The sequence below is a fragment of the Phalacrocorax carbo genome, chromosome 11 (genome assembly GCF_963921805.1).
Source record: "Phalacrocorax carbo chromosome 11, bPhaCar2.1, whole genome shotgun sequence".
In the NCBI taxonomy this organism is placed as follows: Eukaryota; Metazoa; Chordata; class Aves; order Suliformes; family Phalacrocoracidae; genus Phalacrocorax; species Phalacrocorax carbo.
Window position 1 is genome coordinate 23954751 of NC_087523.1, and position 22145 is coordinate 23976895.

General features: G+C 56.9%; 3 protein-coding genes across 4 annotated transcripts; all 3 read right to left on the minus strand.

Moving 5' to 3' along the window:
• Nucleotides 1–2869: 2869 nt before the first annotated feature.
• SLC25A14 (solute carrier family 25 member 14) lies at nucleotides 2870–11767 on the minus strand. Of its 2 annotated transcripts, XM_064463511.1 has the most exons (9): nucleotides 11624–11767; nucleotides 11401–11548; nucleotides 10671–10765; nucleotides 8996–9081; nucleotides 8129–8224; nucleotides 5872–5996; nucleotides 4649–4784; nucleotides 4166–4246; nucleotides 2870–3365 (listed from the first exon to the last, which is right to left on the minus strand). In XM_064463511.1, the coding sequence occupies exons 1-9, from the start codon at nucleotides 11685–11687 to the stop codon at nucleotides 3324–3326; spliced, it is 873 nt and encodes a 290-aa protein (XP_064319581.1). In that variant the 5' UTR covers nucleotides 11688–11767; the 3' UTR covers nucleotides 2870–3323. The 2 variants fall into 2 exon arrangements, with proteins under 2 accessions (XP_064319581.1, XP_064319582.1); XM_064463512.1 differs by lacking the exons at nucleotides 2870–3365; nucleotides 4166–4246; nucleotides 4649–4784 and adding an exon at nucleotides 4791–5306.
• Nucleotides 11768–12086: 319 nt separating this feature from the next.
• Nucleotides 12087–16013, minus strand: RBMX2 (RNA binding motif protein X-linked 2). Its single transcript, XM_064463509.1, has 6 exons — nucleotides 15928–16013; nucleotides 15702–15817; nucleotides 15553–15604; nucleotides 15348–15477; nucleotides 14453–14633; nucleotides 12087–13022 (listed from the first exon to the last, which is right to left on the minus strand). The coding sequence occupies exons 1-6, from the start codon at nucleotides 15930–15932 to the stop codon at nucleotides 12580–12582; spliced, it is 927 nt and encodes a 308-aa protein (XP_064319579.1). The 5' UTR covers nucleotides 15933–16013; the 3' UTR covers nucleotides 12087–12579.
• Nucleotides 16014–16193: 180 nt separating this feature from the next.
• Nucleotides 16194–20654, minus strand: RAB33A (RAB33A, member RAS oncogene family). The gene is made up of 2 exons (XM_064463513.1): nucleotides 20289–20654; nucleotides 16194–16730 (listed from the first exon to the last, which is right to left on the minus strand). Exons 1-2 carry the CDS (start codon nucleotides 20508–20510, stop codon nucleotides 16275–16277), a joined length of 678 nt encoding a protein of 225 aa, XP_064319583.1. The 5' UTR covers nucleotides 20511–20654; the 3' UTR covers nucleotides 16194–16274.
• Nucleotides 20655–22145: the final 1491 nt, after the last annotated feature.

Consider the following 22145-nt stretch of genomic DNA (forward strand, 5'->3'; position numbering starts at 1 on the left):
AGCCTTTTGGAAACCCAGACAGACCACATTAACCCCAGCTTCCTGGTCCACATACTTGCTGGCTCCTTCAGAAACCTCCCAGCAGATCTGAAGTCTGGATTCCTCCTCTTCCTCATCCATCGGCCCTTCCAGCACATCGTAGTCATTTATGTCTCAAGTCTTCATCAGAGTTTCTACCAGTGCAGCAAAGACATCGTGGTCACTGGCTGGTAGCTCTCTGAAAGCAAGCCTCCTTTTGAAGCCCATCCACGCTTCTGGCACTTCCCAACCCTAGGAGAACTCTAAATGAGAGGCTACAAGCAAGTGCTTTGGCCTTTTCATCCTCAGGGCCCCCAACAATTTGGGGCGCAGGCCCAGCCTCCTGCTCACGTTCATTGAACGCCCTGTCCTACCACCTGCTCTGGCGGCGTTTCAGCTCGAGACCTACCCCCGAGCCTCCCCGGGAAGTCTCCAGCAGAGAAAGCTCTCTGAGCTCTTCCAAGTAAAACCAGATGAGTTTCAGCTTGTCTACTAAAGGCTTTGCTTTTTTGAGCAGTCCTTTCATTCCTTGATCGCCTGCCAGCCCCAAGGACTCTCTGGAAGGCTTCTCCCTTCTATCTGAAAGAGGACGTGCCCTCAGACTTGCGGTTTTATCTTGGTGAGCAGATGTCTATGGTCCCTCTTTTGGTTTTGACCAGGTTTACTGCCATTTTTATATTTCACTTATCAGGGATATTTCTACTCTCCACATTTGTGTAGGACTTTGTTTTCCAGGGTGCCTTGACGTGGCCACCTCCACGTCCAAGTTAAACCACGTGGACCTTTCTGAGGGTGCATGGGGAAGGTCCCTTCCAGTGTCCGTCTTTGACGGGGTATCTGTTTACCCTCTGGACTGCAGACTCTAACACTCACGCCTGCACTGTCCTCCAGTGCTTGCAATCATTTTTCGGCCACGGAAGGCCGCAAGACGTTGATGGCTGCAGGCAGGAACACGGCCCACGTCGCTGGCAGCGGGGCAGCGCTGGCTGCGGGAGCTCGGGTTCCGCCGCCTCCTGGGGCGGAGCAGGATCTGCCCCAACACGTGCTTGACATAACTAGGTACGCGGGGTGCTCAGCTACACTCTCCCGCGTTACTTGGCATGGCACAGAAAAGGTTAGAAAGAGAAGCGCGTAAGCTTGAGCACATAAGACAAAAATGTTCAGGGAGCGCTTCCAGGAAGGACATCCTGAGGCAACGACCTCCGTAGGAGGTGCCGATCTCCAGCAGCGCCGCCCCCTCGCACGAGCGGTCAGAATCCTGTTTTTGGGTTGGGATTTTTGTTTTTAAAACACCTAGCAAAATATTAGTCTTCCACCGAGAGACCCCAGGTGACTTGGCTCTTCCCCCCTGTTGGCTGCAAAGGCAAGATGCTTTCGGGACGAAGGGCTTTAGGACCACCTTCAGGAAACAGCCGGCAGGGTGCTCACAGGGGGGTGCTCACAGCCAGCCCTCACCTCACCGTCACACCCGCAGAGATCGCCGCCGCCGCGCGCGTACCTGCCGGTACTATTGACAAAGCGAGGCAGGGACACACACGGCAACGCCTATGTCAGCCAGTGCAGTCACAGCTCCGATAAGGGGCGTCTCCAAGGGCTGGGACTGCTCAGGCAAGCGCCAGGAATATCTCCAAAGCCAGCAAACGGGACGAAGAAGAGGGGAAAGACGAACCTCTCACCAGCACCTTACAGCTGAGAAATGCAAAGAGCAAACCGGCCGTGGGGACGCGCTTCGGCGTTGCCGAGGAGCTCCTCGTAAGAGCCTGAAGAACACGGCCAGCGTGGCAGCTGCAGATACCAAAGAACTGTCAGAGGCTCAGTCCAAAAATTAACAGCAGCAGCAACGTCCCGTGGAGCTGCACAGAAGAAACGGCTCCAGAACTGAAGAAAGCCAGAATGTAACGAACCGCCGTTAAACTACATCTCTCAAATACCACCACGTAAGTATTTCTTTACTTTGTAATATTTAGAAACCATCTTCAAGAGTAAAGCCAGGCAAGACACGTGAACCTTGTCCGCTTCCAGTCCACCGCTCCCCATTTCTGGTAGCTTGTAAGTATAGTTTAACTCTGAAAACGATGCTCCCAGCCTACTGAGCTGCGGCCCTGTAGTAATACCTCTGTTCCAGGCATGATTTAAGCTGGAGTCACCTTCCGTATGCACGCAGCTGGTACAGGCAGCTATGCCTTTGCAAAACCGCAGCAAACAATTCTCTCCCGTTTGTCCGGGCTGGATTTTCCTGAACGTCCCTCGTGCGATTTGCACAGAGAGAATCTCAGCTTACAGCACTCCCCGACAGGAAGCGCTGCCGTGTGTCACGGGGGACCTTCATCCAAGCTAAAGCCACCCCATAAGGAGGAAAGGGAGTAGGAACGTAAGAGCTGTTTGCTTTTGTAGCCTTACGCATTAAAAAAGAAAAACCAAAAACAAAAGAGAAGAGGATGACCAAAGTTCTTGCTTCATGTTCTGCTTAGCACCAGCAATGTTAGAGCCACCATTTCAAAGCAGCAGGACGTCTGAGTTCAGCTTTAAATCACGTTATCTTGCTCTAAAAATGACACAAGCAAAAATATGAGCAATAAGGTGAAGAGACCGAGGTCTTGCAAGACTGACCTAAGAGTGCAACACCACAATTTTCTGACACTAACAGTTAAACTTTGCTTTAGGAACGTTTCCACTGTAATGAATCCTAAAGGTTGCTTTTATATATATATATATATATATATATATATTTGGGGAAAAAAAGATATGTATAGTGTGCTGAAAAAATAGCTTCTGTCCTCTCCAAGGGCAGACACACCATCTGCTCTGGAATATACCTGCAGTAAACCTGCACAAACACAAACTCAAGCCATCCGGTCAATAAATAATTTAATGAGGTTATGGTTCCACGAGAAAACATGACAGCACCCCTTCCCAGCCTCCAGCCTCACCCCGCAGGCATGGCATTAAAACACACACGAGCCAAACAACAAACCGCAGCTGCACCAAAAGGCCACTGGAATGCACAGATCTTCACAGAAGATATTGCTTCAGGCCCAGACACTTGCAAACCATTAATATTTGCCTCCACGTGAAAAAACATGCAGTGCCTCTCATATATATATATATTTATATATATATAACTGGCCTCCCAGTTATACTTCAGCCAGATCATGCTCCAGGGACCGTGCATTTGGGGGAGAGGGAGAGCCCAGACCCACATCTACCAACACATCAAAATATGGGGATGGTGAAATGAAGGGGAAGGCTGCGGCAAAGCTCTCCGCTCCAAGTCTTGAAGATGACTCATGAAACAAAGCCAGCTGTCAGAATGGAAGTCGCTTCAGCTGCTCGTATGTGATAAAAAACTGAAGAGAATGTCAAGGAATTGGGCCAAATACACAGGGCAGCTGCACCGGGCCTCCTGACGTGACCAGGCCACGCCTGGCAAGGCGAGGCAGGGAGAACATCAGCACAGTACGGCTGAAGGCCACCGTGGGGAAGCCCCTCTGCCAGGCAGCGTAAACTGAGCTCCACAGGTAGAAGAGAGCGCTGCGGGACAAGAGCTACCTGGAGAGGAAAGAAGCTGGCCCAGAAGAAAACTGGCCCAGGCTTGCCTAGACCACTGAGAAAGAGAGGTGCCTCTAACCCCTGACTGGGACTTTTTTAAAATAAATTGTGCACACAGCTCCAGAGGGCAAGAAGGATCTAGAACGGCAACACAGCAGCGCTGGTTCTGCGGAGGTCAGCACCCGTCTCAGAGCAGCAGAGCGTTCCCCAGGCTTCCCTCATGGAACAGGAGCCGACCCAGAAACCGCAGCACCTCCGGGAGCTCGGGCCAAAGGGGAAGCCTCAGGCCAAGCACTTGAAAGCACTCACTCTGCAGGAAAACACCCATGCTGCTGCACTGGAAGGCCCTGCACTGGCCGGCCCTGCACTGGCCACCTACAGAGCTGTTAGAAGCAGTGGTCACAACCAGTGGCATTTTTTGGTGCTTGAACCAGCAGCAGCCACATCACAGCTTATATCTGTCCAAGCAGGACAGGGTTACCCACAGGGAAGACGAAGAGGTGCCCCATCAAGGCCTCTGCTCTGCGCTTCCCGCTACAGCTTGGTTTTCCCCTGCCTGCCCATACCCACGACCTCCCAGCAGCACGCTGAAGGATACAATGATGTTCCAGGGACCGAGCCGAAGCCAGTTGGGCCAGAAACCTTTATAGAGTGCAAAGAAGCCCTCGCTCTTCCATGTCTGGGAGGAGAGAAGAGACAGATCAATTACACGACACACCAGGTCCACGCTCTGCCCATCTCCCTAATGCCACCTGTGATATGACGGACGTTTACAGCTGCTGCAGTAAGCAGACAGGCCAATGGAGACGCAGCTCAGTTGTGTGAAGTGTCACTTACAGCATATGAACCTAATCAAACTGCATCACTGACAAAGTTTTGTCCCGTAAGGTTGGGAGGATGCTCGGGTTGACGGCAACCTCAGGAAAGCAACTCTAGGCCCTCCTCTGGTTTGTCTGAAGCTCCCACGGGCAAGCATGTTCTGTCGCTGTAGAATCCAACGGCTCCTATCAGCGCCGCGTGGTGCTGGAATCTGGCCAGCCTCCTTACGACAGGGATTTGCCCACCTCTCTCACCTCCTTACCTTCACAAGGCCATCCAGAGTGCCCTTATAGAGCTCCGTGCTGCCCACTATCGCCCGCTGGTTCATCATCCGTGTCCGCACCACATCCACAGGGTTGGAGGCAATGGCCCCAGCCAGCCCACATGTAAAACTGGAACTATATAGACACCAAAACAGGAGAGGGGAACAGCTTTGAACACGGCCATTCTGGCTCAGACAGGCCTTGACATAAGCACAAACGAGTACTTTTCACTGGATTTTGTAAAAGGCAATAAACATAAGCTGCACTACCTGTTCCCACCCCGAAAACAGGCAGAGGCAAGACTCATACCACCTCAGGGCCCCCAAGAGCTGGGCGGGGAGACGCTCAGCTCTGCCTAATCAACGCCCTCGTCAGAGCCCACTGCTGGGTCTCCGCAGGGGCAGCCTGCACTCCAGCAAGTGTCTCTGGGAGCTGTCAAGGTGACACAGACCTGAAGGCAGCCTCTTGGAAGCGCACATCCTTCTCACCAGAGCAAACATTTCTTCGGGGTGGGGAAGGAGGGAGGAAGGCCAAAGGCAGCAAGAGGGAGCATGCAGCTGCTAGTCTCCTCCCTCCACGTATGGTCTAGCGCTTGTCACCTCCAGCCCACAGCAGGCAAACCCAACAGAAGCACTGCAGCGCCTCCAGCTAAAGTGTCTGCCAGAAGAATAGGAAAATGTAGGTGAAGAAAGACCTCGGGAGGTCTCTAACCCACCCCGGGCTCAGAGCAGGCTGACTTCAAGACTTGGTCAGATTGCTCAGGGTCTTGTCAGCTTTGCAAGTCTCTGTTCATCTCTCCAAGCTCTTGCAGCAGTGGCTGCAAGCTGACAGCGTCTGTACAGACGAGCACCTAGGACAGAAGCAGCTTTCAACTGCTTGCTACAGGCAGTCGCACACCCAGAACTCCTGCCTTGTTCACAGCAGGGCACAGACACGGAGCAACAGCATTTCTGGCCATCAGCGTGCTGGAATCAAGCTGACACTTCAAATCACCACAGGATTTCTGCCAGGTTCCTTCTCCAGGGAAGTGTCTCTGGGGATACTTGATGGTCTCTGAGCTGCTCCGATTGACACAGCAGATCCCTCAGAAGTACCAAGCCTGTGCTCTGCAGCTCCAAATCCCCTGCTTTATAAACAGTTCTCACCCCAAATCCCACTTGCTCCTCTGCTTCACACACCCCTGCCAAGCCTGGAAGATGCAGCAGCTGCAGCAAATACTCACACAAAGTGGGCAAAGATGGTGTCACCCATCAGGCCGGACAGAATTAAGTGCTTCTTGGTGATGTCGTAGACTGGCAGTTCCACCCCGACCACGATGGCGGCTCTCTGAGCTGTTGGCACAACACCCTACAGAGCACAAACGTGAGTCACAGGCTCAAGCTGCTGCCTGGGGACTGCAGCCAGTACAACATCTCCCCCCAGCTTCCTCTCAGGGGCCTTTTGCTGACAATCTACCTTGTATCCTCCTTGCCCTATCTTGCAGCTGTAGCTCTTCAGACAGACCAGCTCACTGTCTCCCAACGTTACTCCAAAGCTAAGGAGGATTCCTCCACCCTGGCAGCATTACCCCAGCTAGATTCTCTCCTCCCAGCCACTAGCACACAGGAATCAGGCAGGAATCCACTCTTCTTCCCCCACTGAACAGCACCCACCAATTTCAATACCAGAAAGGATCCTCCACCGCAAGAGCAGCAGCTGTTTAAGCAGCCAGGTGGGGCTCAGGTCCCCCTTGCTACATAACAGGAGAGAGTCTCCTTTCTTAAGGTTTTTGATTTAGATTTTCATCTATTAAAAGAGCTGCTGCGGGCAGGACATTGACCTGGGAACCGGCCAGACAATTACTGGAACAACTCTGAGCTTAGGCTGGAGGAAGCAGCTACCTTCTGTCTGAGAAACATCCCAGCAAACCCCTCATCAGGAACCAGATTAAAATATGTGCAAATTTTTATTGGCTCGCAGAACAAGGAGAACATGGCAGCAACGCAGAGCTGGGCCACTGCACAGGAACTGTAACACCATCCAAGTAATTCAGGGAGACCCAAGGTGTCACGAGAGAGCTCCCTGGTCACTGGGATGGGGAGTGACCCTTCGGTGTGGCTGAATTATGAGCCAGCCCATCAGGACAGCCAGCTTTCTCACCACACAAAACCAAAGCAACTGTAAGAAGTGAAAGTACTTTTCAGGTTATGGCTCCTGCTGTCCCCACCCCGCTGGGCTAACGCGGCGCCTGGCAGCCTCTCCTGGGTTCCTGCCTAACCCAATGCCGGCGCAGCCGGCCCAAACATCCCCGTGAGGTGAATGCCAGAACTGGTGAGACTGGTGAGCACAAACGTCTTTGCCTCAACCTGAGGGAAGACTGGAGGGAGGAGGCAGTGGTTGTCCCAGACCAGAGAGCAGTGAGACTACCTTGATCACTGGAATCTACCTCGAGACTGATCTGTCTGTGCACCGTGTCCTGTCTGCAGCACACATCAGCAACTCAGCGGGTTTCATTTCTTTTCTAGTCTCTCTTCCCCTTGTGTCTTTGTCTAGAGAGCAGAAATAATCTCAAAGTAAATATTGTGTCAACACTGGCAGCTGATTAACTCCTCCTCCCCTTCCCACACAGGACACTGCAACAGCTCTCTCTCTGTAAAGGACTTCAGTGTCCATAAGAGGGAAAAATCGGACTCTTGACTGGAAAAAAGCATTGGGATTCTGTAGTTCCCATACCTGACCTCGCGACTCAGCAGACTGCTGGATAACGGAGCGCACGAACCCTTGTAATGGAAGGACAAAGCAAGGGTCTCTAACAAAAGTCAAAGGACCACTGCTAAAATCCAAGCAGTAAGGCTTGAGCACTGGTAACTCATCTGCCTTCAAGCCCGAGAGCGTTGCGTCGCCAGCTTCCCCAAAAGCCACCGCTCTGTCATACTCTGCATACTCAGAGGGCAAGTTTCAAGGGGTCTAACACTGTGGGGCGGGGGGGCACAGGGCAAATTTGTCCCTTCGGAGCTTCAGACAGCTACTGTACATCATTAGTGTCTCTCAGGTTACTTGGAAGAATTCCTCTTCCTCCACGCGAGGAGGTGCTCAGCCGCTCACGCTCAGAGGGAGGTAACTCGCCCTGCCGACTGCGTGCAGGGTCGCCTCCAGCTGACTCCAGGATACACCGGGCTGAGCACCCTTCCTAAGGCAGGCCATGGAGAGGGCCCAGCCCCCAGTGCCAGTCCATTCAAGGGACACTCATGTACTTGAAACTTTACACACACCAGTTTCAGTCCTGGAAACCAGGTCTGCCCAGCCCAGTGCTGACGCTGCCATAGCACAGCCCCAGTCTCCACCACAGACGTGCTTCTGTTTGTCTGGTAACCAGAAGCAGAACTTTGCTACTACTCTTGGCTCACCGCTCGCTGCAAGAGCTGCACCTGGGTGTAGGAAAAGAGCCGAGGCGGCTGTTAGTTCTGCTACTAGTGGGGCTTCCAGGAGCTGGTACTCACCCTCCAGAGGCCTCGGGTACCCTCCTGCTGGTAGATGTCGATGAAGCTGCCAATCATGCCACCCTGGAATAAACTGCCTTGAGCCTGCATTCGAATCTGAAAGAAACCGAGAGTCAGTGGGACTCTCGTGGAACATCTCGTGGAACATCGGTGCCTGCCCAGGAGGGCAGAGACGCCAGCTCAGGGGACCTCCTGCTAGAAGGAACAACGGAACGGCTCGGAGCAGACACTGCCATCCACGTGCCCTCTCCCTGCAACCCGCGCGGCAAACGACGACGCAGGCAAGGAGCAGGGACAGCAACAGTGTGGAAGCACAGTGCAAAAGTCAGACAAGACGGAGATGTGACAGGCAAGGCCGCCCCACTCTGAAAGCAGTCTGAGAAGGCGGATCTACACAGGGAGAAGCGTGGGAAAGTTCTCAGGCTCTCTTTTCTCAGAGCAGAGCTACCTGGACCCCTGTAGGGGTCCCGCAGTAGGGAATGGAGGGGACCGGGCAGTCCCCGCTGGACCCTGGTCACGCCACGTAACAGGCGGGCCTTGCAGCAGCGTCAGCAAAGCACAGCGCAGTGACCAAAGGGAAAGGAGCCGGAGGTCTGGCAAACAGCTGGCGACCACCCCGCTCACCTCACCCAGCGAAGGTAACACAGCCTCCACCCCTTGCCGTAACACGTTTCATGATCTTTAAGAGCTGCATTTTTAAAAACCTGTTAATTGCTCTGGGCTTCTCTTCCCATTCATAATTAACACAGTGGCTCAGAGAGCACCTCTCTGCAGCTGGGAGAGATGCACCTTCCCTGGAAAGTAGCAGCCTCCACATGTCAAACCACAGCCAGCCAGAAGCTGTATCTGGCCAGGTAAACTTCTTACCTTCAGCACATCTGTCGGATTGGCAATTGCAGAGGAGATCACCCCCGAAACTACTCCGCAGATTACATTGATTAGCAACGTTTCGTCTGCAATTGAGAAAAGAAAGTCAGGTCCTAAAGGCCGAAAGAGAAGACACACAGATTGTACTGAACAAGCAAGCTCTGGGAAGAGCAGAGAAGCTCAGTTTGCAAATCACATGGTGAAGCTGCACAAGCAGAGGCTGGCCAGCTACCATCAGCTCACAGCACATCTGTCCCCACATCTGCCAGAGACAGAAAGCACCAGCTGAAACGCTCAGCAACACGCTCTCAGAGAGAAGCGGGTCTTACTGATGACTCTAGCTGATCAGACATGGAAAAGACCGTGATACTTGAAAATTTTGAACAATTATCTGAGATTTCAGCGTCCAGTGATGCATTTCTCACGACGGAGACAAGCCAAGACAGAGGAAGAGAAAGAGGGACAACCCAATGCTTCTCAAGGCAACCTGATACGAATTTGTTTTGATCTGGAGCCCCGGCTGGCTGCACTCAGAATACGCAGCCGCCTTGAAAAAACAGAGAAGAGGCGACCCAGGCAGAGAAAGTTAGATGCAATTAGTTCCGAGGGGCGGGTGGAATAATCCAAGACTTCCAGGCCCAGTATTAGGGTGATGGTTACATTGGGAAAAGGCACAGCCCTTTGCTGGTACTGACCACAGCACTTCCCAGAGGAGACCAGGCCACTGGCTGCCCCAGGCCTGTAGGGAGACAAACATTCAGACAACGGTACTCACAACTGGAAACGCTGCAACAGCAAGCGAGGAGAGACATGCGACCCAGCCGTACAGGCACACAGAACGACGCACAGGCAGGGGTGTTACTGGAGAACAGAGCAGCCTCAGGAAAGAAGCTCTAACATGCTGCAGTTCCCAGTCCTCTTGCTGGCCTGTTGACCGGCCCCGACTGCCCGTCTCACTTCCCAGGTCGGGACGGCATTACGATATTCACTCATGTTGCACCAGGGTTTAAAACCGGGCATGCGGATCTTGGTGCTCCTTCAGTGAACGTGTACTAGGCTTCTGATGCTCCACCCGCCAGGCAGGAGCTGCAGAGGCCCTCGCCACCAGAGGCATACAGGTTGAAAGCATTCACGGTATCCCATCGCTGCAGTTGGAGCCAGAGATAAAGAGCTGGACAGCACAATCCCTACCCTGGCGTGCCGTGTTCGGGCACAAGGGCTCAAAGGCTCCAGCTTGAAGACAGGAGAGACTCACTACCAAAGCTTTCAATCCACGTACCACATCTGATGTACAGATGGGACGTGATGACACCAGCCAGAAAGAAGAGGCGAGCCTGGGACAGCAATGCCTTTTTTTTGGGCTCTGATGTTGCAAAACAGAGATAAAGGCTGGGGAAAGGACAGACCCGGCCGGAGGGGGAGGTGTTTGGCTAGGAACTGAGGGCAGTGCCAAGCAGGGTGAGATTCACATCTGTACTGAAATCTAGCCTTGCTACTACTGTACAAACAAAGCCACAGCGTGAAGTAACAAGAACTCCATTTCTGTGGGAGTTTATAGCTGGGAAGGACAGAGAAAGGAATGAGCAAAACCACACAGCACAGAGAGCTCGAGATTTCACACCGCACCTCTTGGGAGGGATGAGGTGCCTGCACAGACACGTTTACTGACACTGACCTTCCATGCGATCTACAAACAGCCGCTTCAAACTCTGGTAAATGCCAATCTTTATAGTGCCATAAGATGCCTGCCTCAGCAACGCAGGGGCGATCCTGAGAGGGGGAACAAAGGAAAGCATTGGCCCCTGCCGGTGCGGTAGCCCTCCTTGCAGGCCCAGCACAAGTTGCTCCCCGTTGGCCCCCAAACTGCGAGGGGCAGAGCTCGGGCCCCACACACCCCGGCCGCGGCTCAGTCGCTCCCAAAAAGCACAGCTCTGCCAGGCGCCCAGGATGACAACCCGGTTGCCTGAGAAGCACCTCAGACTGTCCCCCCCGCACCCCCCAGCGCGGGAGGCTGGCACCGACCCAGCCCTTGGCTTTGCCACACAAGTCCGTCGCTCCCCACCTCGGGAAAACAAGGAGTCTCCAGGCTGCAGCAGCGCCGTTGTCCCTGCCCCCGACTCTCCCTGCGGGGCTCAGGGCTGGCTGGGAACCCCGGGCGGGCTCGCAGTGGGGTGTGGGCGGGGAGGGGGACCCGGGGAGGGGGACCCGGGGCGGGCGGAGGGGGATCCGGAGCGGGCAGCGGGGTCCCGGGGACAGGTGAAAGAGGAGGACCCGGAGCGGGCGGAGAAGGGGGGGGCCCGGGGGCGGGCAGAGGGGGATCCGGAGCGGGCAGTGGGGTCCCGGGGGCAGGCAGGGCGGGGTCGTCCCGGAAGGGGGGGGGGGATCCCGTCCTGCCCGGCGCTTACCCCGAGTAGAGCGCTCGGCCGCCCTCCTCACGGCAGATGCGGAAGAGGGCGTGGAACATGCCGCGGTACCGGACCTCGCGGAAGCGCGCATCGGCGCTCTGGCCCTGCACCTGCAGGCGCGTCTTGGTGAGGTCCACGGGGAAGGTGCCTGCGGGGAGAGCGGCCGTCAGCGCCCCGCCGGCACGGCACGGCACGGCCCGGCCCCCCCGCCCCGCCGCCTCACCGAACTCGGCCACGATGGAGGCGAGCCCGCCGTACACGAAGGGTTTCCAGTTCAGCGCGGACATGGCATGGCGGAGCGGGGCCGCCGGCGGCGCACCGGACCGGACGCCTCCCTCGCCGCTGTCAGCCCGCCCGGAAGCGGAAATGCAGAGCGTCCCCCGCCGGGCGCGCGAGCGCCCCCTGCCGGCCCGGAGCCGCCCCCTCCCGCTCCCCAGCCCCTCGGGGGTGAACACCTCCGCACCCCCCGGCTCCCGCTCCCGCCAACCACCTGGAACCATAACGGATCCCATCCAGGCGTGTTTATTCCTCCCAGCAACCGAATCCGGCTAAACCCCATCCCTCCCTCCATCACCGGTTGCGTCTCCGCCGCCCGTGGTTTTCTGGTCAACTCAGCGTGACCACGGGGTTAAGAAAAACACGCACCTTGTGCAGTTACAGGGAGATAGAAAGGCCACTCCCAGAGCTATCTTCCGGGAAAGAGATGATTTTTATTAAAACAAACCCAACCAAACACCAGTAACTCGCAGCGGTGCACGTTGGGATCCACCACAGACACCAGGAGAGATCCACCACAAGCCACCCACTGGTCTCTCCCCTCTCCCCACAGCGCGAGAGGGGGACACCCCCACCGGGGCTGGGGGAACTGGGTGGTTTTGGGAGGAAGAGCGTCCCATCGCTCCCAGTGACCACCTCCACGCTGCGGTGCAGCGTCCCAGCACGCCTGCGAGTCTCAAACGCTGCAAGAAGGGCTGACGCAGGCAACAAAACTCATGTCCTGGTCCGCAGCACAGGCAGCGAGAGGAGCCCTGCCCAAGCACGGAATGGGAAACCGAGCGGGAGTTGTTGGAGGTGAACGGTCTGGCCGCAGATCCCCATCAAGAGGCATGGGGAGGCTCTGCACAGGTTTTTGGGCAGGCTCGGGGTCCCTCTTGGCTCCTGAACCGCTCACCCCGGGGCTCAGCTGCGGCCGGAGCCTTTCGTGGAGCCCCACTCCCTGTGCCTGGCATGGGGCTCCCTGGCGCTGCGCTCCCGGGATCTGCCTCCCTCAGGACACTCTTCTCGCCGGCTGCCGTGCCCGTTGCCCTTCCTGCCAGCCTCCTCTCTCTTCTCCCTCTCTTCCCACAAACCACTTTGTCCCCGCTGCTCCTGGCAGCTTTTTTCCCCTCTTCTCTCTGAAGGCCTCTGGTGCCTCCGTTCATCATCTTCTCGCTGAGTCCTGCTCACAGGTTTCCTCTCGGAGCCCTTCAAGAGCTGCTGGCTCCCGCTGGCATAGCGCTCGTAGGCAGGGTCCTCCTTCTCCTTCTTGATCTTGATCCTGGGGTGCACCTCCTCCGCCGACACCGCCCTCTTCGCAGCCTGTGAGCTCTGCTTTTGCCGCTCCTGTCTACTCTTCTCCTTATCTGAAACACAAGGTTCATCTTTCGGGGCGGACAGTCCTGCAGGCACCACCTCACCTCCCCAGTCTCTGCCCAGCACTGCTGCGCCCTTCCAACTCCCGTTTTCAGTTCCCCCACCTCGGCCCAAGCTTCACGGCCTGTTCCCCCCCTCAGAGAGATCCTCCTCCACTTCCAAGGCTGACACTTTTCTCCTCCGGCATGAGCCATCCTAATTCCTTCTTTAACACTTGCCACATCGCATCCTTCCCAGCAAGGCTGCCCTTGCGTGCACTTTCAACACAGCTTGGAATATCGAGCACCTTCCTTTCAGTCTCTTTCCTCAGTAAAATCTACACAATAAGAACTGTGATCCTCTCTATGCAAATTCACTTCCCCAGACCCAACGATCCTCCTCCCTCTTCTCTCTCCTTCGCATCCCTCATTTTTGCACATCTCCTTGGCGCTCTGGAGAAACATCTTGTCCTCACCCCTAGTTTTGTTGCCTATTTTCTTCCCTCCAACCCTTCTCTCAAGCCCGTGCTCTAGCCTGGCTGACATGCCCCTCTGCCCCATGCTAAGGACCCATCCCTCCCGTGTCCTCCTCCACACCACACAACGCTGAGACCCCTCTCGATAGGGGTGGGAGTGCAAAGGCAGGTCTCGGACCCCTGTAGCTACAAGATGGCCCCAAATACCTGCTAACGCCCATCTGCCACGGGTAGAGCCTGGCTGCGGGCAGGAACGTTCCTCGGCGTGCGACGCCTCAGCTCCTAGCTAGCTTCAGAATGCGGGACACCCCAACCCCAAGGGTGCTGCACCTAACAGCTCATCCTGAGAGCTACAACCCACCTCCGGCAGACACCACCTGGAAGCCTTCGCCATTAGCAAGCCACAGTAAGCAGCTCCTACCTCAAGTCACTGCTTCTAGCACTCTGCTGGCTCTGACAAGGGTAACTTCGCAAGATCTCTGTGGCACAGATGGAATAAACCCTAATGGTTTCTTAAAAATCCATCAGTATAGCTGCACAGGGTAGTCCTTTACATGGCACGGTCATTCAAGTTCAATTTGGATGTACTCTACAGCACTCTAGTCCTACAGTACCAGAAATTAAGATTAAGTGGGGCTTTCCCTAAGCCTTCCCTCTCCCCATCCCCTGCAGCGCTGCTCCCCCTGCAGTAACCCTGCAGCCTGGCAGGCTTTTTTCCAGGAAAGGTGCTGTTATTGACTGCAAGATACAGCTCTTCAGAGGCTGGGGGAGGACACTCAAGGTGAGGGCTAAGCACAGGCACTCAGGCACCCCTAAGGAGATCACAAAGTAAAGCATTAGGGCTGTGTCCCTTCCCAAAAGCAGACCCTGTCCCTGGCACTCCCCCGAGCAAAGGGCCTTTGCGAGACAGAGGGCTCCGTGCAGATACTCCCACCCGGGGTCAAGACCGGCAGGAACACACCTCACCTTTCTGCTTTTTTACAGGCACATCATCATCCTCCGACAGCGAATCGGATGACGTGTGAGGTGGTGTTTTAACTCCACAACCCTTCGCATGGAGGGCTTTCGTGACGTCATCTAAGTCATCAGACTCTTTGGGGGGCCGGTAGTTGGCGACATGGTCCACTCGAATCGTCCTTCCTTTGATCTATGAGAGGAGTCATGCTGTTAGTGAAGGCACAGAGCTGCGACCCACGCTGCTGGGGCTCCTGTTTGATGTGAGGCAGTAGCTCAGGGGCCACCACAGTGTTGTAAGTAACTGGAGTTAAACGTGCCACCTGAGCCATTATTAACCTAAGCCCACATCCTATGAAATACAAACAACTCAGGGAGCCAACTTCTGAAAGGTATTCAAGGTTCATGAGCTGAGAAACTTCAAGGACCAATAACAGAAAGAAACATTCTCCTGCAAGGAAGCCGGAGGAGTGCCACAACCATGAAACAGTGAAAACAGCAAGTAACAGGGATGGGGGGGAAAGGTAATTCCTGCAGGGGAAGATTGCAACCTCTGATTCAATTGAGGGACAGAAGGACTAACCCCCCCGCTCCTTTTGAGCATGCGCAGTGAATTAAAAAAATCACACTGTGGCTTTAAATATAAATTTAAGCAGGGAAATACAGACCCAAGGAAGAAGGGGATGCCCAGCCAGGTCAATGATTATGTATTAGACAAGCGTGATGTGTCACGTATAAATGTCAAATTGAACTCCAGTAGGTGTGCAAGCTAGGAGGAGAGGTCCCCCATGCACCAGGCACCGAATAAAGTCGTGTCTGCTCTTTAACACGCCCAGTGTTACGGAGTTTTAATCCCGGTTTTGGTGGCAGCGGGAAGGCAGGGCCGCGGCCCGGCTGCTTCGCTCACCTTGATCCCATTGAAGTTGTCCACAGCGAGAATGGTGCTCCGCTGGTCCTCATAGCAAAGGAAGCAAAAGCCTTTGGACTTCCCGGTCTTCTTGTCCCGCACCAGGTTGATGTTGACGACCTCCCCGTACCTGCAACGCGGTCTTAGCACCGGGGGGGCGGCGGGGGTGGGGGGGCGGAGAGGCGGGGGGGGCCACGGTACTTACTGCGAGAACACGCAGATGACATCCCCCTCCGTCAGCTCGTAGTGCAGCCCGCCTGCGGGGAGAGGGAGAAGAGGGAAGGGGGCACCGGTCCCGCGAGGGCCCGGCCGGGCCCGACCCCGCCGACATCCCCCCGCCCGCCCGGCCCGTACCGACGAAGATCCAGGCGCTGTCCTTGTACTCCGCGTGCCACGAGACCGCCTCCTGCACGCCCAGCTCCGCCTCCCGCGCGTTCAGCTCGTTGATCAGCTTTACCTTCGTCAGGGGGCTGGAAGTGAGGGCACGGTCAGCACCGGGAGCGGGGCGGGGGGGGGGGTGGGGGGGTGGTACGGGGCCGGGCCTGCCCGTCCCTCCCGCTCTCCGCGCCCGGTGCCCTACTTCATGGTGGCGCCGCCGCCGCGCACTACGCATGCGCCGGTGCCGAGCGGAGCCGAGGCGGTGCCGAGCGGAGCCGAGGCGGTGCCGAGGCGGTGCCGAGCGGAGCCGAGCCGAACCGAGCGGAGCCGAGGCGGTGCCGAGCGGAGCCGAGGCGGTGCCGAGCCGAACCGAGCGGAGCCGAGGCGGTGCCGAGCGGAGCCGAGCCGAACCGAGCGGAGCCGAGGCGGTGCCGAGCCGAACCGAGCGGAGCCGAACCGGGCCGAACCGCGCAAAGCACCACCCAGAGCTGACTGGAACCGCAGAGACTTTATTGGGGTGACCGTGACAGTGGGCGGCGGGAGCCCTGCTCAGCACGGGCAGGAGTTTTTACCATTGGCGTCGTGCGTTGGCTCCAGCCTGCGGGCCTGGCCCGGCCGCCCCTCCAGGTCCCGGCAGAGCAGTGACCGCTGTGCCTTCAGCCGGCAGGCCAGGCACATGAAAATGGCGTCCACGTTCTGGCTCTCCTTAGGGTCCTTGGCCGAGGTCTCAAACAAAAGCATGTTGTGAGCATCGGCGAACTTCAGGGCCATGCTGGATGGCACTTGGATCAGGTCTTTCAAGTCACACTTGTTCCCAACGAGCACCCTGGGGACAAGGGGGGGCACCGCGTGCCCGTTGCACTCCTCGATCCACATCTTGAGGTTGGTGAAGGAGGTCATCTTGGTGACATCGTAAACGAAGACAACGGCATGCACGTTGCGATAGTAATGCTCTACCATGCTCTTCCGAAACCTCTCCTGGCCAGCAGTGTCCCACACTTGCACCTAGGAAGCAAAGCAGACGAGAAGGAAGGCTACAGGAGCGCTGCGTGTCCACCCCGGGGCAGGGCCTGCTGCCCGAGGCTGGCTTGGTGAAACCCCCGCAGGAAGGTGCAGGAGGCCGTAGCCCCGAGGCAGGGCGCGGGCGAGGTGAGCCTGCAGGCAGGGGCAGTCTCTTGTTAGATGAACCAGGATCGATGGAGGAGTCGCACAAGCTTTTCGGCCTATGCTGACAGTGCCCAGGGCTGTACAGGCCAGTGCACGTGCTTGTGTAATTCAACCAAGTAAGCCCAGCTCATCTACTAAGAGAGATCGTGTCAGCGCTTCCATTCACTTTTGGTAGTCACAGGCAAGTGCAAGGCTCTGCACAGCATATCCCGTTTCTCAGCCACTGCAGCCGATCCTATATATTCAAGAGAATCAGCAGCACACTTTTCAGCAAGAAAAGTCCCTGCCTGATGACTTACCTGACTTTGTAACACTGTGCCAGGCAGCCCTCCCACAGCTCTCTGCTGCTGGACTGCTCCCTGCTTCTCATCCTCTTCCCGATGCACTTGACCACCATCCCCACCACAGAAACGAACCGCACAAAGCACTTCTCATTTCACAAACATTCTTGCGCCAGATCAGGACATTTTTCCACCTAATCCTACGCCATAAAAGAGAACCCCGACAATTACACAGTGGTATGTACAGAGGAGTCAGGGCAAAGAGAAGATGAGGAGGGGGAGCGACCCTGTGTGTAAGAGAGCAGCGGGAGGGCACGGAGCTGCGGGGCTGGGTGAGGAGCCAACTGAGAGCTTGCAGGTGAGGATTAAGGAGCAGACCGGCACGGGCGACATTGTAGCGGGTGTCTGCTGAAGGCTGCCTGACCAGGAAGAACAAGTGGATGAGGCGCTCTGCGGACAGACAGGAGCAGCCTCACGTTCGCAGGCCCTGGTCCTCGGGGAGGACTTCAGCCACCCCAATAGCTGCTGAAAGGACAACACAGCAGGGCACAAGCAATCCAGGAGGTTCCTGGAGAGCACTGATGACAACTTCCTCACCCAAGTGACAGAGGAGCCAACATGATCCTGGGCTGGATGAGCAGACCGTGAAGCAGACTGGGAACTGGCTGAACGTCCAGGCCTAGAAGGTGATGATCAGTGACACAAAGTGTAGCTGAACACTGGTAACTAGCAGTGTACCCCAGGGGTCAATGCTGGAGCCAGTCCTGCTCAACATCTTTGTTAATTTTCTGGATGGTGGGGCAGATTGCACCCGCAGTGAGCATGCAGGTGACACCAAACTGGGAGGAGTGTGGCTGGGATGCAAGATGCTTGTGCTGCCATCCAGAGGGACCTCAACAGGCTGGAGAAATGCACTGACAGGAGCCTTGTGAAGTTCCAGAAAGAGAAGTGCCAAGTCCTGCCCCTGGGGAGGAACAACCCCAGGCACCGGGACATGCTGGAGGATGCCCAGCTGGAAAGCAGCTAGGCAGAAAAGGACCTGGGGGTCCTGGTGGGCACCAGGTTGAACACGAGCCAGCAGCGTGCCCTCCCAGCAAAGGCAATGACTGGTATCCTGGGCTGCATTAAACAAAGCATCACCAGCAGGCCAAAGGAGGTGATCCGTCCCCTTTATTCAGGGCTGGCGAGGCCACACCTGGACTCCTGAAGTCAGTTCTGGGCTCCCCAGTACAGGAGAGGCATGGACTGGAGAAAGTCCAGCGAAGGGCCCTGAAGATGATGAAGGGACTGGAGCATCTCTCCTACGAGGAAAGACTGAGAGAGCTGGGACTGTTTAGCCAGGAGAAGAGAAGCCTCAGGGGGGAATCTTACCAATGTGTGTAGTTACCTGAAGGGAGACCACAAAGAGGACAGGGCCTGGCGCTTTTCAGTGGTGCCCAGTGCCAGGACCAGAGGCCGTGGGCACACACTGTAATGCAGGAGGTTCCCTCTGAACATCAGGTAACACCTTTCACTGTGGGGGTGACTGAGCACTGGCACAGGCTGCCTGGGGAGGCTGTGGAGCCCCCATCCTTGGAGATATTCAAAAGCCATCTGGACGTGGTCTGGGGCAACCTGCTCTGGGTTTCCCTGCTTCAGCAGCCGGGCTGGAGCAGATGGCCTCCAGAGGTCCCTTCCAACCCACACCTTGCTGTTAGTCTGTCATTCTGTGAGTTCGGCTGGCTGTTGTAGGTAACGTCTTGAAGCCTGGAACTGGCAGTTTCTAAACAAGTGTCTGTGGTTAATCCAAATCACCCTGTACCCCACTGAGACAGAGCCTGCCCCAGAGTCTGTTGGAGTGGAAAAATGCTGGCAAAGAAGAGCTGCTGCTCATTCGCTTCCCTGCCGGTCTGTCCTGGGCTGTTCCAGCTGGGCAGAGCAGGAGAGGGAGGGTCCCTCTCCCACCTCTCACCTCCCATGTTGGACACATGGTCCCAGGAAAAGGCCAATTTGCTGCACTGCCTCCCACTCCTGCCTGATGGAGCACAAATAATATCCAAAGGTAGAAAGCCTGGCAAGGTTTTGCGGCTAGCGGCTGTAAGACAGGCTTCACGCCAGCCTGCGCTACAGCTTACAACAGCACAGCTATGCGCGTTGGATGGAGCTGGGGAAGGCAGGGGGGAAATGAGCATCTCTCCTGTTAAAGGAGAGAGAGAAAAATGTTCACGGACAGTTTAAAAGCACAACTAAAGTTCTTACCCACCAATAGTAGCTCTAATTTCACGGTGATTCGTCACTCAACTTTCGGTCACCGTCGCTCAGCAAAATAGCAATATTTGCTTCTTCCGGCAGTCAGTCCTAAGCACGGATGGCTGCTGGTGCTGATCCACCTAACTGGGCAGGCCAAGCTCAGCAGCAAACTGTGCTCCCCAGGCTGCTTCCTACCGGCTGCTGTTGATGTGCAGATCTGCTCCGACAGATCAGCCAGAGCTCTTCAGGTTTGGGCTGATGCATTTCTTACGGGTGTCACACTGGCCTTCGTACAGCAAATTCGTCCTATTCTAGTTCTGCTGAAATTGCAGCCTCCCAGTGCTCGCTGACAGCAGCCTTCAGCATTAATATCGCAGCTGCCAAGCCCACTGCAACCAGCTTCTGGCCTTCCAGCGCAGCCACTGCCAGCCTACAACCATCTGCTTCCCCGAAAACCCACTGGTTTCTGCATACAGCTCCTTCCCCCAGCTCCCTGCGGCTTTGCCTCTCTTTTGGTCCAGCTTCTGAAGCTGGAGGCCACCCGGATGCTTTGGGGACCCGGTTATGCTGGGTGTCGGGAGAGCAGGAGGGCAGCAGCGCTTCACCCCAAGCTATGGTTTCAGCCTGCCTGCAGACTCAAGCAAACCGCACGAATAGTGACAACGCAGCAGTGACAGGTTCCAAAAGCATCTCCGCAACGTGGGGACAAGAAGCCTTCCCCTGTTCCCCTCCCTCAAATCGGACTGAAAATAGAAAAGCCCCTGAGAGGTGTTTGGGGTGCAAAGACGCAGCCTCGGGGCAGGGGCTGGGGCAGGGACAGGCTGCCTTGGCTGCCCAGGGCCGCTGCCGGCCAGCCCGGGCGGGTGCGGGAGCTGCCGTGGCCCACCTTGATGCGTTCCCCCTCGATCTCCACCGTCTTCTCGCGGAAGTCCACGCCGATGGTGGCCTCGGTCTTGTCGGGGAAGGTGCCCCCGCAGAAGCGGAAGGTCAGACACGTCTTGCCCACGTTGGAGTCTCCGATCACGATGATCTTAAAGATGCGGGTCTGCACGTAGGGCTCCAGGGAGGAGTCGGGGCCCGGCGGCCGCCCGCCGCTGCCCGCCGCCATCCCGCACCGCCGCCGCCTCACCGGCTCATGGGGCCGCGCCGCCCCACGCACCGGCCGCGGCCCCGCACGGTCCCGCCCCACGCACCGGCCGCGCTCCCGCACGGTCCCGCCCCACGCACCGGCTGCGGCGCAGCGTGGTCCCGCCCCACGCACCGGTTACGGCCCCGCACGGTCCCGCCCCACGCACCGGCTGCGGCGCAGCGTGGTCCCGCCCCACGCACCGGTTACGGCCCCGCACGATCCCGCCCACGCACCGGTTACGGTCCCGCCCCACGCACCGGCCGCGGCCCCACAGGGATGGAGCTTCCCACGCTGGTGCTGGAAGTGGGACGTGCGGCACCTCCCAGTGATGAAGATGAAGGGCCTCCAGCCCTCCTCCCTGGCTCCGAGGGCCGTGCCGACGCTCCCGGGACGTGGCCTCTCTCGTCCCCGTCCTTCGTGGGCACCTCAGCCCACGCTGTGAGCCAGCACCCACAGCGCGAGGGCACGGAGCCCCGCAGCGCAAAGTGTGCTGTGGGGATGGCAGGAGCAAGGGGTACCGGGTGCGACCACACAGGGAAGAGGAGCGCCAGCCCAGGAGGGGGCTGGGGGACCTAGATTTATTCTCTCGGGTAATATGAAACAGGCTGGACAGCGTGCTGCGACATGGGGAGGGCATCACTGAGAACCCCAAGGGCAACAAGAGGGAGAAGCAGCATGGCCCATCCTTCCCTCTGTGGAGACCCACGGTGCTCTGAGGGGGCCGTGCTGCCCCTGCAGCTCCAAAAGGGATCACAGCCCCCTAAAATGGGCTGCCAACACAAGAAGACTCCTGCAGTGCAGGCACTTGGTGCCAAGGAGCCAACGGCTGGGCAGGGCTAACCAGAGCTCCCCAAGTGGTCACGACTGCGCCAGGGTACCAGCGCTCAGCTGCCCGCTTCCAGCGGCACTGAAATGACACAAAGTGGGGGCAATAAACCACGCAGCAGGTGGAAAAGCCTCATAAAGCTGAGTCCGCGCCTGAAGCACATCCCCCTTTGCAATTTTGGTCATGTCTGCAGGTCAGCACAGCTGCGTGAGCCCACCCGTTCGGCCACTGACCACCCCATCTCACCGGACTGCCCCCGGTATTAAGAGCAGTCACACAGAAGGGATCCCCCCCTCATCAAGGCTCACGCAGACAGCAGCTGAACAGAGGCTTTGGCCCATAAAGGTAGCTCGTCTGATGGACCCAACAGATCCACTTGGACTGCATCCCAGAGGTGTTACCAGGAAGCCATTTCTGAGGGCCTCCAGCTACTTCTGGCCTGGCCGAAAAACTGCAGGACAAAGGCAAGGATTGATCAGGACACCTGCTGCAGAACTGCTGCTCAGCCCTCTCCCTGTGCAAGTACAGACAACGCTGTGAAGGCCCTGGGAAAGACCTCCCAAATGCTAGCCTGAGGAGGGATTCCTGGAGCGAGCAAGCTGGAGAGTTGCTGTCTCTGGAAGATACTGGTGGGCAGATTGGCTGCCACATTCAGGTTTAAAATGTCCTCAGCAGAGCACCTGACCCGCTCCTCACATCAGAAGAGACATGGTAAAGGGGCCGGGGGGAAGATATGAGACATAGGCAAGAGGGCTCTCTAGCAGAGCCCCAAGAGTGTATAGGAAGAG

What these genes read in the sequence shown, in the direction of transcription:
- RAB33A (XM_064463513.1), bottom strand. Translation starts at nt 20,510, where the DNA reads ATGGCGGCGGGCAGCGGCGGGCGGCCGCCGGGCCCCGACTCCTCCCTG. An exon ending in TCGAGGGGGAACGCATCAAG is followed by an intron (nt 16,731 to 20,288) that starts GTGGGCCACGGC and finishes TTTGCTTCCTAG; the next exon opens with GTGCAAGTGTGGGACACTGC.
- RBMX2 (XM_064463509.1), bottom strand. An exon ending in GTCATCTGCGTGTTCTCGCA is followed by an intron (nt 15,478 to 15,552) that starts GTAAGTACCGTG and finishes ACCGCGTTGCAG; the next exon opens with GTACGGGGAGGTCGTCAACA. An exon ending in GCCTGTAAAAAAGCAGAAAG is followed by an intron (nt 13,023 to 14,452) that starts GTGAGGTGTGTT and finishes CTTGTGTTTCAG; the next exon opens with ATAAGGAGAAGAGTAGACAG.
- SLC25A14 (XM_064463511.1), bottom strand. Translation starts at nt 11,687, where the DNA reads ATGTCCGCGCTGAACTGGAAACCCTTCGTGTACGGCGGGCTCGCCTCC. An exon ending in GGCCGAGCGCTCTACTCGGG is followed by an intron (nt 10,766 to 11,400) that starts GTAAGCGCCGGG and finishes TCCCCCTCTCAG; the next exon opens with GATCGCCCCTGCGTTGCTGA. An exon ending in ACCATCTTTGCCCACTTTGT is followed by an intron (nt 4,785 to 5,871) that starts GTGAGTATTTGC and finishes GTGTCTATATAG; the next exon opens with TTCCAGTTTTACATGTGGGC.